This window comes from Coregonus lavaretus (genome assembly GCF_964263955.1).
Source record: "Coregonus lavaretus genome assembly, chromosome: 35".
In the NCBI taxonomy this organism is placed as follows: Eukaryota; Metazoa; Chordata; class Actinopteri; order Salmoniformes; family Salmonidae; genus Coregonus; species Coregonus lavaretus.
Window position 1 is genome coordinate 3,702,707 of NC_140022.1, and position 15,000 is coordinate 3,717,706.

The 15,000-nt window shown below is 48.3% G+C and overlaps 1 protein-coding gene across 1 annotated transcript in view; it reads right to left on the reverse strand.

Moving 5' to 3' along the window:
* The window catches only part of LOC311109526 (voltage-gated inwardly rectifying potassium channel KCNH3-like), a gene marked incomplete at both ends in the record, with an annotated part of 18,137 nt that overhangs the window by 1,094 nt on the left and 2,043 nt on the right, over window positions 1–15,000 (reverse strand). The window contains 6 exons of the mRNA XM_084152443.1: window positions 7,446–7,841; window positions 10,792–10,999; window positions 11,701–11,858; window positions 13,263–13,524; window positions 14,556–14,695; window positions 14,863–15,000. Coding sequence (XP_084008569.1) covers window positions 7,446–7,841; window positions 10,792–10,999; window positions 11,701–11,858; window positions 13,263–13,524; window positions 14,556–14,695; window positions 14,863–15,000 — 1,302 coding nt within the window. The remainder of the gene's footprint in view (window positions 1–7,445; window positions 7,842–10,791; window positions 11,000–11,700; window positions 11,859–13,262; window positions 13,525–14,555; window positions 14,696–14,862) is intronic.

Below are 15,000 nucleotides of genomic sequence, written 5' to 3' on the forward strand. Positions count from 1 at the left end.
GAGGGGTTGAGAGGGAGAGGTGGAGGGGTGGAGAAGGAGAGGTGGAGGGGTGGAGAAGGAGAGGTGGAGGGGTGGTTGAGTGTCTTCACTGGTTCAGCACAGTGCTAATTTGATGGGATTGTTGTTGATTAAGTACTGGACAATTGATATACAGCCATCCATCCATCCATCCATCCTACCATCCATCCATCCATCCATCCATCCCTCCATCCACCCATCCATCCACCCATCCACCCATCCCTCCATCCCTCCATCCATCCATCCCTCCATCCCTCCCTCCATCCATCCATCCATCCATCCCTCCATCCATCCATCCATCCATCCATCCATCCATCCATCCATCCCTCCACCCATCCCTCCCTCCCTCCCATCCATCCATCCATCCATCCATCCATCCATCCATCCATCCATCCATCCATCCATCCATCCATCCATCCATCCATCCATCCATCCATCCATCCATCCATCCATCCATCCATCCCTCCCTCCCTCCCTCCCTCCCTCCCTCCATCCATCCATCCATCCATCCATCCATCCATCCATCCATCCCTTCATCCCTCCATCCATCCCTCCCCCCCTCCCCCCATCCATCCCTCCATCCATCCATTCTTGTTTTCTACAGTAATCTCTAAGGATGTGGTCTGAGTTGGCAACCCTTTCCAGGGCTCAGACTGGCACAAGCTTGGCATCAAAGTGCTTCCTAACTGGCATCCCGCTCTGCCCCGCAGCCTCTGTTGCCATAGCGACATGTCATGGTGTGTCCCTGACACTAGGCCGTCATTGGGGCTGTTTTGGGAGGCGATTCTCAGTTAATCAGAGAGCAAGCCGAGCATGAGAGAGGCTTCTAACTCTTAACATATTGACTCTCTTGCTGTCAGACCTCCTCCTGTCTGTCCTGGTAACTCTGTCGTCTGTGTGTGGACCACAGGCCTCCTACTAGCTACAGACCTGAAGTCAACATCAAATCAACATCAAATTTGGGTTGATAGATGATTGAGTTTAGTTAAACCAAACCTGGTAAACATTCCTGCTGATGATTGTGTGGTTGAAATCTGGGTTAGAATTAGATCGAAAGGTTAAGGTTTATATAACGTCCCACTCAACTCCTTTACCCTCCCTGTCTCCTCCCTGCCTTGGATGGGCAATCTGAGAACACAGTAGTTATGGGATGGGGTTGCCATGGCGCCAGGGCTGGGGGCCATGTTTTAGGGTTCAGACTTGTGCTTGAGCACCCAGTGTGCTGATAGTGTGTACAGAACCACAGGGCAGTAATGCAGAGACGTGACAAACTTTGATTGTGGAGGGGACTGTCCCTATAATGCTTCATGCTAGCCACCTAAACAGTGAGTCAGTGTGTCTCACCTCCTAACAGTGAGTCAGTGTGTTTCACCTCCTAACAATGAGTCAGTGTGTCTCACCTCCTAACAGTGAGTCAATGTGTCTCACCTCCTAACAGTGAGTCAGTGTGTCTCACCTCCTAACAGTGAGTCAGTGTCTCACCTCCTAACAGTGAGTCAGTGTGTCTCACCCCTAACAGTGAGTCAGTGTCTCACCTCCTAACAGTGAGTCAGTGTGTTTCACCTCCTAACAGTGAGTCAGTGTGTCTCACCTCCTAACAGTGAGTCAGTGTCTCACCTTCTAACAGTGAGTCAGTGTGCCTCACCTCCTAACAGTGAGTCAGTGTGTCTCACCTCCTAACAGTGAGTCAGTGTGTCTCACCTCCTAACAGTGAGTCAGTGTCTCACCTCCTAACAGTGGGTCAGTGTGTCTCACCTCCTAACAGTGAGTCAGTGTCTCACCTCCTAACAGTGAGTCAGTGTCTCACCTCCTAACAGTGAGTCAGTGTCTCACCTCCTAACAGTGAGTCAGTGTCTCACCTCCTAACAGTGAGTCAGTGTGTCTCACCTCCTAACAGTGAGTCAGTGTCTCACCTTCTAACAGTGAGTCAGTGTGCCTCACCTCCTAACAGTGAGTCAGTGTGTCTCACCTCCTAACAGTGAGTCAGTGTGTCTCACCTCCTAACAGTGAGTCAGTGTCTCACCTCCTAACAGTGAGTCAGTGTGTCTCACCTCCTAACAGTGAGTCAGTGTCTCAACTCCTAATAGTGAGTCAATGTGTTTCACCTCCTAACAGTGAGTCAGTGTGCCTCACCTCCTAACAGTGAGTCAGTGTGTCTCACCTCCTAACAGTGAGTCAGTGTGTCTCACCTCCTAACAGTGAGTCAGTGTCTCACCTCCTAACAGTGAGTCAGTGTGTCTCACCTCCTAACAGTGAGTCAGTGTCTCAACTCCTAATAGTGAGTCAATGTGTTTCACCTCCTAACAGTGAGTCAGTGTGTCTCCCCTCCTAACAGGGCGTCAGTGTCTCACCTCCTAACAGTGAGTCAGTGTGTCTCACCTCCTAACAGTTAGTCAGTGTGTCTCCCCTCTTAACAGTGAGTCAGTGTCTCACCTCCTAACAGAGAGTCAGTGTGTCTCACCTCCTAACAGTGAGTTAGTGTCTCAACTCCTAACAGTGAGTCAGTGTGTCTCACCTCCTAACAGTGAGTCAGTGTGTCTCACCTCCTAACAGTGAGTCAGTGTGTCTCACCTCCTAACAGTGAGTCAGTGTCTCACCTCCTAACAGTGAGTCAGTGTGTCTCACCCCTAACAGTGAGTCAGTGTCTCACCTCCTAACAGTGAGTCAGTGTGTTTCACCTCCTAACAGTGAGTCAGTGTGTCTCACCTCCTAACAGTGAGTCAGTGTCTCACCTTCTAACAGTGAGTCAGTGTGCCTCACCTCCTAACAGTGAGTCAGTGTGTCTCACCTCCTAACAGTGAGTCAGTGTGTCTCACCTCCTAACAGTGAGTCAGTGTCTCACCTCCTAACAGTGGGTCAGTGTGTCTCACCTCCTAACAGTGAGTCAGTGTCTCACCTCCTAACAGTGAGTCAGTGTCTCACCTCCTAACAGTGAGTCAGTGTCTCACCTCCTAACAGTGAGTCAGTGTCTCACCTCCTAACAGTGAGTCAGTGTGTCTCACCTCCTAACAGTGAGTCAGTGTCTCACCTTCTAACAGTGAGTCAGTGTGCCTCACCTCCTAACAGTGAGTCAGTGTGTCTCACCTCCTAACAGTGAGTCAGTGTGTCTCACCTCCTAACAGTGAGTCAGTGTCTCACCTCCTAACAGTGAGTCAGTGTGTCTCACCTCCTAACAGTGAGTCAGTGTCTCAACTCCTAATAGTGAGTCAATGTGTTTCACCTCCTAACAGTGAGTCAGTGTGCCTCACCTCCTAACAGTGAGTCAGTGTGTCTCACCTCCTAACAGTGAGTCAGTGTGTCTCACCTCCTAACAGTGAGTCAGTGTCTCACCTCCTAACAGTGAGTCAGTGTGTCTCACCTCCTAACAGTGAGTCAGTGTCTCAACTCCTAATAGTGAGTCAATGTGTTTCACCTCCTAACAGTGAGTCAGTGTGTCTCCCCTCCTAACAGGGCGTCAGTGTCTCACCTCCTAACAGTGAGTCAGTGTGTCTCACCTCCTAACAGTTAGTCAGTGTGTCTCCCCTCTTAACAGTGAGTCAGTGTCTCACCTCCTAACAGAGAGTCAGTGTGTCTCACCTCCTAACAGTGAGTTAGTGTCTCAACTCCTAACAGTGAGTCAGTGTGTCTCACCTCCTAACAGTGAGTCAGTGTGTCTCACCTCCTAACAGTGAGTCAGTGTGTCTCACCTCCTAACAGTGAGTCAGTGTCTCACCTTCTAACAGTGAGTCAGTGTGCCTCACCTCCTAACAGTGAGTCAGTGTGTCTCACCTCCTAACAGTGAGTCAGTGTGTCTCACCTCCTAACAGTGAGTCAGTGTCTCACCTCCTAACAGTGAGTCAGTGTGTCTCACCTCCTAACAGTGAGTCAGTGTCTCAACTCCTAATAGTGAGTCAATGTGTTTCACCTCCTAACAGTGAGTCAGTGTGCCTCACCTCCTAACAGTGAGTCAGTGTGTCTCACCTCCTAACAGTGAGTCAGTGTGTCTCACCTCCTAACAGTGAGTCAGTGTCTCACCTCCTAACAGTGAGTCAGTGTGTCTCACCTCCTAACAGTGAGTCAGTGTCTCAACTCCTAATAGTGAGTCAATGTGTTTCACCTCCTAACAGTGAGTCAGTGTGTCTCCCCTCCTAACAGGGCGTCAGTGTCTCACCTCCTAACAGTGAGTCAGTGTGTCTCACCTCCTAACAGAGAGTCAGTGTGTCTCACCTCCTAACAGTGAGTTAGTGTCTCAACTCCTAACAGTGAGTCAGTGTGTCTCACCTCCTAACAGTGAGTCAGTGTGTCTCACCTCCTAACAGTGAGTTAGTGTCTCAACTCCTAACAGTGAGTCAGTGTGTCTCACCTCCTAACAGTGAGTCAGTGTGTCTCACCTCCTAACAGTGAGTCAGTGTCTCAACTCCTAACAGTGAGTTAGTGTGTCTCACCACCTAAACAGTGAGTCAGTGTGTCTCACCTCCTTACAGTGAGTCAGTGTGTTTCACCTCCTAACAATGAGTCAGTGTGTCTCACCTCCTAACAGTGAGTCAATGTGTCTCACCTCCTAACAGTGAGTCAGTGTGTCTCACCTCCTAACAGTGAGTCAGTGTCTCACCTCCTAACAGTGAGTCAGTGTGTCTCACCCCTAACAGTGAGTCAGTGTCTCACCTCCTAACAGTGAGTCAGTGTGTTTCACCTCCTAACAGTGAGTCAGTGTGTCTCACCTCCTAACAGTGAGTCAGTGTCTCACCTTCTAACAGTGAGTCAGTGTGCCTCACCTCCTAACAGTGAGTCAGTGTGTCTCACCTCCTAACAGTGAGTCAGTGTGTCTCACCTCCTAACAGTGAGTCAGTGTCTCACCTCCTAACAGTGGGTCAGTGTGTCTCACCTCCTAACAGTGAGTCAGTGTCTCACCTCCTAACAGTGAGTCAGTGTCTCACCTCCTAACAGTGAGTCAGTGTCTCACCTCCTAACAGTGAGTCAGTGTCTCACCTCCTAACAGTGAGTCAGTGTGTCTCACCTCCTAACAGTGAGTCAGTGTCTCACCTTCTAACAGTGAGTCAGTGTGCCTCACCTCCTAACAGTGAGTCAGTGTGTCTCACCTCCTAACAGTGAGTCAGTGTGTCTCACCTCCTAACAGTGAGTCAGTGTCTCACCTCCTAACAGTGAGTCAGTGTGTCTCACCTCCTAACAGTGAGTCAGTGTCTCAACTCCTAATAGTGAGTCAATGTGTTTCACCTCCTAACAGTGAGTCAGTGTGCCTCACCTCCTAACAGTGAGTCAGTGTGTCTCACCTCCTAACAGTGAGTCAGTGTGTCTCACCTCCTAACAGTGAGTCAGTGTCTCACCTCCTAACAGTGAGTCAGTGTGTCTCACCTCCTAACAGTGAGTCAGTGTCTCAACTCCTAATAGTGAGTCAATGTGTTTCACCTCCTAACAGTGAGTCAGTGTGTCTCCCCTCCTAACAGGGCGTCAGTGTCTCACCTCCTAACAGTGAGTCAGTGTGTCTCACCTCCTAACAGTTAGTCAGTGTGTCTCCCCTCTTAACAGTGAGTCAGTGTCTCACCTCCTAACAGAGAGTCAGTGTGTCTCACCTCCTAACAGTGAGTTAGTGTCTCAACTCCTAACAGTGAGTCAGTGTGTCTCACCTCCTAACAGTGAGTCAGTGTGTCTCACCTCCTAACAGTGAGTCAGTGTGTCTCACCTCCTAACAGTGAGTCAGTGTCTCACCTCCTAACAGTGAGTCAGTGTGTCTCACCCCTAACAGTGAGTCAGTGTCTCACCTCCTAACAGTGAGTCAGTGTGTTTCACCTCCTAACAGTGAGTCAGTGTGTCTCACCTCCTAACAGTGAGTCAGTGTCTCACCTTCTAACAGTGAGTCAGTGTGCCTCACCTCCTAACAGTGAGTCAGTGTGTCTCACCTCCTAACAGTGAGTCAGTGTGTCTCACCTCCTAACAGTGAGTCAGTGTCTCACCTCCTAACAGTGGGTCAGTGTGTCTCACCTCCTAACAGTGAGTCAGTGTCTCACCTCCTAACAGTGAGTCAGTGTCTCACCTCCTAACAGTGAGTCAGTGTCTCACCTCCTAACAGTGAGTCAGTGTCTCACCTCCTAACAGTGAGTCAGTGTGTCTCACCTCCTAACAGTGAGTCAGTGTCTCACCTTCTAACAGTGAGTCAGTGTGCCTCACCTCCTAACAGTGAGTCAGTGTGTCTCACCTCCTAACAGTGAGTCAGTGTGTCTCACCTCCTAACAGTGAGTCAGTGTCTCACCTCCTAACAGTGAGTCAGTGTGTCTCACCTCCTAACAGTGAGTCAGTGTCTCAACTCCTAATAGTGAGTCAATGTGTTTCACCTCCTAACAGTGAGTCAGTGTGCCTCACCTCCTAACAGTGAGTCAGTGTGTCTCACCTCCTAACAGTGAGTCAGTGTGTCTCACCTCCTAACAGTGAGTCAGTGTCTCACCTCCTAACAGTGAGTCAGTGTGTCTCACCTCCTAACAGTGAGTCAGTGTCTCAACTCCTAATAGTGAGTCAATGTGTTTCACCTCCTAACAGTGAGTCAGTGTGTCTCCCCTCCTAACAGGGCGTCAGTGTCTCACCTCCTAACAGTGAGTCAGTGTGTCTCACCTCCTAACAGTTAGTCAGTGTGTCTCCCCTCTTAACAGTGAGTCAGTGTCTCACCTCCTAACAGAGAGTCAGTGTGTCTCACCTCCTAACAGTGAGTTAGTGTCTCAACTCCTAACAGTGAGTCAGTGTGTCTCACCTCCTAACAGTGAGTCAGTGTGTCTCACCTCCTAACAGTGAGTTAGTGTCTCAACTCCTAACAGTGAGTCAGTGTGTCTCACCTCCTAACAGTGAGTCAGTGTGTCTCACCTCCTAACAGTGAGTCAGTGTCTCAACTCCTAACAGTGAGTTAGTGTGTCTCACCTCCTAACAGTGAGTCAGTATGTCTCACCTCCTAACAGTGAGTCAGTGTCTCACCTCCTAACAGTGAGTCAGTGTGTTTCACCTCCTAACAGTGAGTCAGTGTGTCTCACCTCCTAACAGTGAGTCAGTATGTCTCACCTCCTAACAGTGAGTCAGTGTCTCACCTCCTAACAGTGAGTCAGTGTGTCTCACCTCCTAACAGTGAGTCAGTGTGTCTCACCTCCTAACAGTGAGTCAGTGTGTCTCACCTCCTAACAGTGAGTCAGTGTGTCTCACCTCCTAACAGTGAGTTAGTGTCTCACCTCCTAACAGTGAGTCAGTGTCTCACCTTCTAACAGTGAGTCAGTTTGTCTCACCTCCTAACAGTGAGTCAGTGTGTCTCACCTCCTAACAGTGAGTCAGTGTGTCTCACCTTCTAACAGTGAGTCAGTGTGTCTCACCTCCTAACAGTGAGTCAGTGTGTCTCACCTCCTAACAGTGAGTCAATGTGTCTCACCTCCTAACAGTGAGTCAATGTGTCTCACCTCCTATGAGCATGGTGCAGATGGAGAAGATCTTCTCTGAGTCTGTGTTGGCCGAGACGTTTCCAAAGCCCACGCTGGTCAGACTGCTCAGAGCGAAGTACAGCGACGTCACATAGGAGCTCCTCACCGACGGCCCGCCTCCCAGCGCCGCCCCCGAGACCCCTGAGCCATTCACCTGGCTCCGCCCCGCCCCGCTGACGTTCCATTGGCCGGAGCTGAAGGAGGAGGAGAAATCCTGTCCAATCGGCTCTGACCCTGATGCGTTCCAGTGATTGTAATTGGCTGCCAACCCATTCGTTATAGAAGTGTGCATCGAATCAGTGACTCCGAGGAACGAGGTTAAAGGTGACAGGAAGTAAGGGGTGTCGAGACGTTTTGCCAGTTCATGAAGCCAGCCTGGGGAGAATAGGGTGAAGAGTTAACATTTATATCACTTAGTAGAAATGTCATAGTAATGCAAATTCTTCTGAATGACCTTACTTAATGACCTTTAAGTAGATTGCTGCATTAACATGTGGACCAGACACCACGGACCCAAAGGACACAATTATTATTTGTGTGTGTGTGTAATTTATGTATGTGTGTGTGTGTGTACGTGTGTGTGCATCCGTGCCTTGAGTGCAGTGGCCCCTAATCATCTCTATCCTACTTATTAAAAAGACTGATGACCTATGCCTTAGTATTTAACAGCAGCTGATACTGACTTAGTATTCATTTATTCTGTACATGCAGAACCAGACAGCACTGTCTCTCTAGTCCCTGGAGTTGTCCATGGTGCTGAAGTATGTTCTGTGTGCATACCCTGTCCATGGTGCTGAAGTATGTTCTGTGTGCAGACCCTGTCCATGGTGCTGAAGTATGTTCTGTATACAGACCCTGTCCATGGTGTTGAACCCCCATGATATGATTCCTGACCTTCACAGAGCTGTGATCATATAGAGACAGACAGAGAGCGAGACAGAGACAGAGAGAGACAGAGACAGAGACAGAGACAGAGACAGAGAGAGAGAGAGAGAGAGAGAGAGAGAGAGAGAGAGAGAGAGAGAGAGAGAGAGAGAGAGAGAGAGAGAGAGAGAGAGAGAGAGAGAGAGAGAGAGAGAGAGAGAGAGAGAGAGAGAGAGAGAGAGAGAGAAGACATGTTCTGCTGTCTCTCCCAGCCCTACATCTCCTCTCCCATGTAATCTACCTTCCAATAAACCCCTTCAGACACCCTGTCTGCATCCCAATTCTATAGCCACTGTTCACTAGGTTCAAATACTATTTGAAATCATTTCAAATACTTTGGCTGTGTTTAATTGAGCTTGCAAGGTGCAATGGAACCAATAGAATAGTTACAAAAGTGCAAACCCCCATTCATCTGGCACTCCAGCCAGGCTAAAGCAAATGCTCAAAGTAATTGAACAATTTCAAATACGATTTGAACCCATGTCTGATCTCCTGGTGTCTTTGTCTGTGAGTCTGAGGGGCTATTCAGGTACATCTAGCCTCGGGGTTATTGAGGTCAGTATTGCAGACACAAACACACACACACACACACACACACACACACATACATGCACACACACATCTCCAAAATACAGAGGTTGGTTGCTAACTGACAGACAGAGAATGAGCTAACTGACAGACAGAGAACCAGCTAACTGACAGACAGAGAACCAGCTAACTGACAGACAGAGAACCAGCTAACTGAAAGACAGAGAACCAGCTAACTGACAGACATAGGACCAGCTAACTGACAGACAGAGAATGAGCTAACTGACAGACAGAGAACCAGCTAACGGACAGACAGAGGACCAGCTAACTGACAGACAGAGGACCAGCTAACTGACAGACAGAGGACCAGCTAACTGACAGACAGAGAACCAGCTAACTGACAGACAGAGGACCAGCTAACTGACAGACAGAGGACCAGCTAACTGACAGACAGAAGACCAGCTAACTGACAGACAGAGAACCAGCTAACTGACAGACAGAGAACCATCTAACTGACAGAGGACCAGCTAACTGACAGACAGAGGACCAGCTAACTGACAGACAAAAGACCAGCTAACTGACAGACAGAAGACCAGCTAACTGACAGACAGAGGACCAGCTAACTGACAGACAGAGGACCAGCTAACTGACAGACAGAAGACCAGCTAACTGACAGACAGAGGACCAGCTAACTGACAGACAGAAGACCAGCTAACTGACAGACAGAGGACCAGCTAACTGACAGACAGAAGACCAGCTAACTGACAGACAGAGGATCAGCTAACTGACAGACAGAAGACCAGCTAACTGACAGACAGAAGACCAGCTAACTGACAGACAGAGGACCAGCTAACTGACAGACAGAGGACCAGCTAACTGACAGACAGAGGACCAGCTAACTGACAGACAGAGGACCAGCTAACTGACAGACAGAAGACCAGCTAACTGACAGACAGAAGACCAGCTAACTGACAGACAGAGGACCAGCTAACTGACAGACAGAGGACCATCTAACTGACAAACAGAGGACCAGCTAACTGACAGACAGAGGACCAGCTAACTGACAGACAGAGGACCAGCTAACTGACAGACAGAAGACCAGCTAACTGACAGACAGAAGACCAGCTAACTGACAGACAGAGGACCAGCTAACTGACAGACAGAAGACCAGCTAACTGACAGACAGAGGACCAGCTAACTGACAGACAGAGGACCAGCTAACTGACAGACAGAAGACCAGCTAACTGACAGACAGAAGACCAGCTAACTGACAGACAGAGGACCAGCTAACTGACAGACAGAGGACCAGCTAACTGACAGACAGAAGACCAGCTAACTGACAGACAGAAGACCAGCTAACTGACAGACAGAGGACCAGCTAACTGACAGACAGAAGACCAGCTAACTGACAGACAGAGGACACAGCGATATTGATCAAGAGAAACAGTTAAACGGACAATGGAATAGAAAGGGAGAGTAGAATGGAGTGATATGTATGGAAGAGGACAAACTGATCATTGTTAGTTACAAGGTCATGATGCCGGCTACGTGATGCCAATATATAACTGCAGAAAATAGAAAACAGTTATCCAAAGTCTCGTGGTTGGATATTGCCGTTCTGGAATCAGGGCTGGAGAAACAGCTCACAACTGTGCTGGAGTTACCATCAAGGAGTCACTGTGTCTTTGCATGTGTGGGAAGTTACTAACCATCCAATGTCCCAATAGCGCTCATTAAGATTGAACTCAATATTCAATAATATACCATCTAATAGGGATTTAGTGTGTGTGTGTGTGTGTGTGTGTGTGTGTGTGTGTGTGTGTGTGTGTATGTGTGTGTGTGTGTGTGTCTATTTTTTGCCAGGTTAACTCACCATTATCCCAGGAGCTCAGGCTGTTGCTCTCGATCTCCTTGCGTCCGATGAAGTACCAGACGCAGGCCATCCAGTGGGCCAGCAGGGCGAAAGTAGACATGAGCAGGGTGAGGACCACAGCACTGTACTCAGAGTAACGCTCCAGCTTCTGGAGCAGCCTCAGGAGACGGAGTAACCGCACTGTCTTCAACAGGTGGACTCCAAAGTACTGCACAGGGGAAGAGGAGGGGGGAGGGGACATGAAAGCAGAGGTCAATGGTCATTGGTATTGACTGTGTGTGTGTGTGTGTGTGTGTGTGTGTGTGTGTGTGTGTGTGTGTGTGTGTGTGTGTGTGTGTGTGTGTGTGTGTGTGTGTGTGTGTGTGTGTGTGTGTGTGTGTGTGTGTGTGTGTGTGTGTGTGTGTGTGTGTGTGTGTGAGCTCAGGTGTGTGTGTCCTTGAAAGTTGGAAAGTTTGACAGTTGAGCGATGCCTTTGAGGTGTTGTTCTGAGAAAGGTTCTTGGTTCGGGGATCGATGAAGCAGCAGGAGGCTGGAATTGATACAACACTGGACTCCATTAAAGCCTGGGGAGACTTGGGAGTATGACTGACGGCTCAATACATCTCACACAAACATGACCTATACTCACACAGACAGACACACCCCAGTCCCTGGCTGGCTGCACCCCCATGTCTCTATGAAGCCCTTTGGCCAAAGAACAAAGTGATCAGTCACTACTCTGCATGTGTGTGTGTGTGTGTGTGTGTGTGTGTGTGTGTGTGTGTGTGTGTGTGTGTGTGTGTGTGTGTGTGTGTGTGTGTGTGTGTGTGTGTGTGTGTGTGTGTGTGTGCGTGTGTGCAGTATGTGTGCTTGTGTATGTTGTCTTCACGTGTGTCATGCCTGTGTTGTGTGAACGTGCCACACACCCACCACGCTGATATTGAAGGCGTAGAGCAGGTCAAAGGGCAGGGCGGCGATCAGGTCAACAAACAGCCAGGAGGTGGCGTAGTGTACAAAGATAGAGCGGGCTTCATAAACCACCTGACCCGTCGTACTCACATAGGTCGTGCGGAAGTTCAGCACAATGTCTGTCACAGAAAAACATATCATGAGACAGAACAGGACAGAGGGGACATTTGATTGCACCAGCCAATACATAGAACACCAAGAAGTACCCAATAAAACTAGTTAAAAAGGATCTGTGGAAACATTCTGTTTTGCTCCTAGGTAGGATCATTCAACCGTCATTCAACCCAGCAAGCAAAATTTGGCATGGGACGTCATAATGACGTTGTTCCTGGTCATAAACGGGTTGTAGAGATGTCAGATTACAACCGGATTACAACCAGGTTAAGACATTTCAAATCAAATCAAATTTTATTGGTAACATACACATATTTAGCAGATGTTATTGTGGGTGTAGCGGAATGCATTTACTTTCATGTCTACATCAATATGTCTGGTCAGATAAATGAGATTACAACCATTAGAACACCAGTGGAGACTGCTGAGCGGAGGATAGCTCATAATAATGTCTGGAACGGAGTCCATGGAATGGTATCAAACACATCAAAGACTAGGTTTCCATGTGTTTGATACCATACCATTTACTCCATTCCAGCCATTATTATGAGCTGTTCTCCCCTTAGCAGTCTCCACTGGTGAAAACACAGTTTCCTGTTTTCTAACAGGACATAACTGGTTGCAATGTCAAGTCATGGTTAGGTTGTCACTGATTGTGTACATTTTTTTAGATGTCCTGTTTAGGGTGATAAAATTCAGCTAACTTTCCCCAAATTCCCAGATTTTCCAGAAATCCTGGTTGAAGGAGTCCGGATTTCCTGCTTATTCCTTTCCGTGTCCAGGCGTCTTACAGCCGGGATTTCTGGAAAACCTGTGAATTTTGGGAGTTACCATAATTTTGCAACCCTAAACAGGACATCTAAAAAAACTTACGCAATCAGTGAACAACCTAACCATGACGTGACATTGCAACCAGTTGTGACTGCTGGGTAACAGAGGAAGCCTTTTGGTATTTATCTTAGTTATTATAACCTCACAGTTAACAGTCTGTAAACAAGAGGTGAAAATGTTATCAGTCTGTTTAATCAAATACACCAGTGCTCATTGATCTCCTCAAATTATTGGCTGGATGTTAATTAGATAAGGAAGTGCATATCGACCAACCAGGTGAGTTAATGTGATGTGGATTATTATTGGCTGTTGTTGTGATTGCCTGCGTGAATGATGTAATTGTTTATTAAATCAATGGGTGTTTGACCGAATGAGGGTTTGAACCCAGGTCTCCAGCGCCACAAGACTGTGTTAGCCTGCTGAGACAAAGCCTAGGCATTGGCTCTGTTTTCAGGTCTCCGGCAAGGTTCATCATCGCACAAGTGTGGTTCACTGAACCACCTCTGTTACAGGTGGGTGGGTGTTTGTCTCCTAGTAAAGGTGTGGTAACATTTTGGGGTGGGTTTTTTCACTCTTACCGATGATGAACAGAATCTCCACCAAGATGTCGCTGTAACTGGGGGGGTTGCGAGACCCGGAGCCACCCCCCTCGTCCCGCCCCTCCACCACAGTGAAGCAAACGTTATAGGGCACGGTGATGGCCACATAGAAAGTGGCCAGGAGGATGAGCCAATCCCAGCCCGCCTTGAAGGTCCCGTAGTGTAGCAGGATGAAGCGGGACTTTGGGGTGGCAGCCACCTTGTACTCAGGGATGGGGTTGGGGGTCGCCCCAAACATCCTCTGGGGAGAAAATGACACATCATAACAACATGAAAACACACACCAAGACATCATCACAGAGGTCAATGAAAATGATATATTGAATCAATAAAGTCCATGTGGGAGCTTGAGACAGATACGAAGAGGACTGCCATGGGGTGGAAGGAGCTGGAGAAGACTCCCCAGAACAGATGGACAGAAGTCCTGATGACCTATACTCCCAAAGGAGTGATGGGCCTAAGTAAGTAAGTAATTCCATGACTGATAAAGGGTTTATCCTTATGAACAAGCCTGATCCCAGAGCTATTGATGCTGTCTTGCCAAGCGCTATGGTTGCCAAATGGCCAGATAATCACCATAGGAGTTAGCTAAACAGCACCACCAGATCTTGAACCATGGCTACTAATAAAAGTGTTATTATGATCCCAATTTTAGCTCCAAGACGATGGCAGTTTGGAAAAAAACAAAAAAAGTAAATTGTGCTGATATACTGGCGCACTGAACCATGTCGCGCGCCGTAGTTTAAGAACTCTGTGGGCAGTGTTGAAAACAATGACGTCATATCTTTATGCACCTTCGCCATTGAAATGTTGAGGAAGTGATTAGCCATAGGAGTGGTGGTTTGATGTTCTGGGTGCTTATATGGGCTGTATTGGACAATAGAAGAGTGTTGATAGGATGAGATATGGGCTGTATTGGACAATAGAAGAGTGTTGATAGGGTGACGTGAGATGTATTGGGCAAACATGGGGCTAACTGGGTGATATGAACTGGGTGATATGGGGACGTGTTGGACAACACTGAATGCTGATAGGGTGTGATATGGGACGTGTTGGACATCACTGAATGCTGATAGGGTGAGATATGGGACGTGTTGGACATCACTGAATGCTGATAGGGTGAGATATGGGACGTGTTGTGCAACGCAGAGCTCTAATAGACCCCGCATAATGCATTGCTCTTTACAGTACTATACTGTAATATAGAATTCCAGTAGCTAACTGCAAAGATTTTTGCTGTAAATTTCCATCCATGTGTTACAGTGTACTCACGTTGTTGATCTTGAGCTTGCTCTTGTCCTGTTTTTGCAAGTGTCCAGACAGCTGGTAGAGTACGGCCCGGCTACGCCGGCGGTTGTTGTCAAAGCCTGGGGGGCGGGTGATCTTGTGCACCTCCAGACCTGTCTCCTCGTCTGGGGACAGGCAGGCCGAGGGGTGGGGGTGGAGGGAGACAATATCCTTTTGATGTACTGTAATTAGCTTATTCATTTTTCATCAGATAACTGTCAATGTATCTCTCTCCCTCTCCCTCCAACCCCCTCTCTCCCATTTTCCCTTCATCTGAACCTCCCTCCCTCACCAGTGTCTGAGTCTTGTCCATGGTCCCCCTCGTCCTTCTTGGTATCTGTGATGTCCTTGTGGGATACCAGGAACAGCACCACCTCTCCCTTCTCGTTCTTGATGGGCACTATGTCCAGCAGACACCAGAACTGGTCTC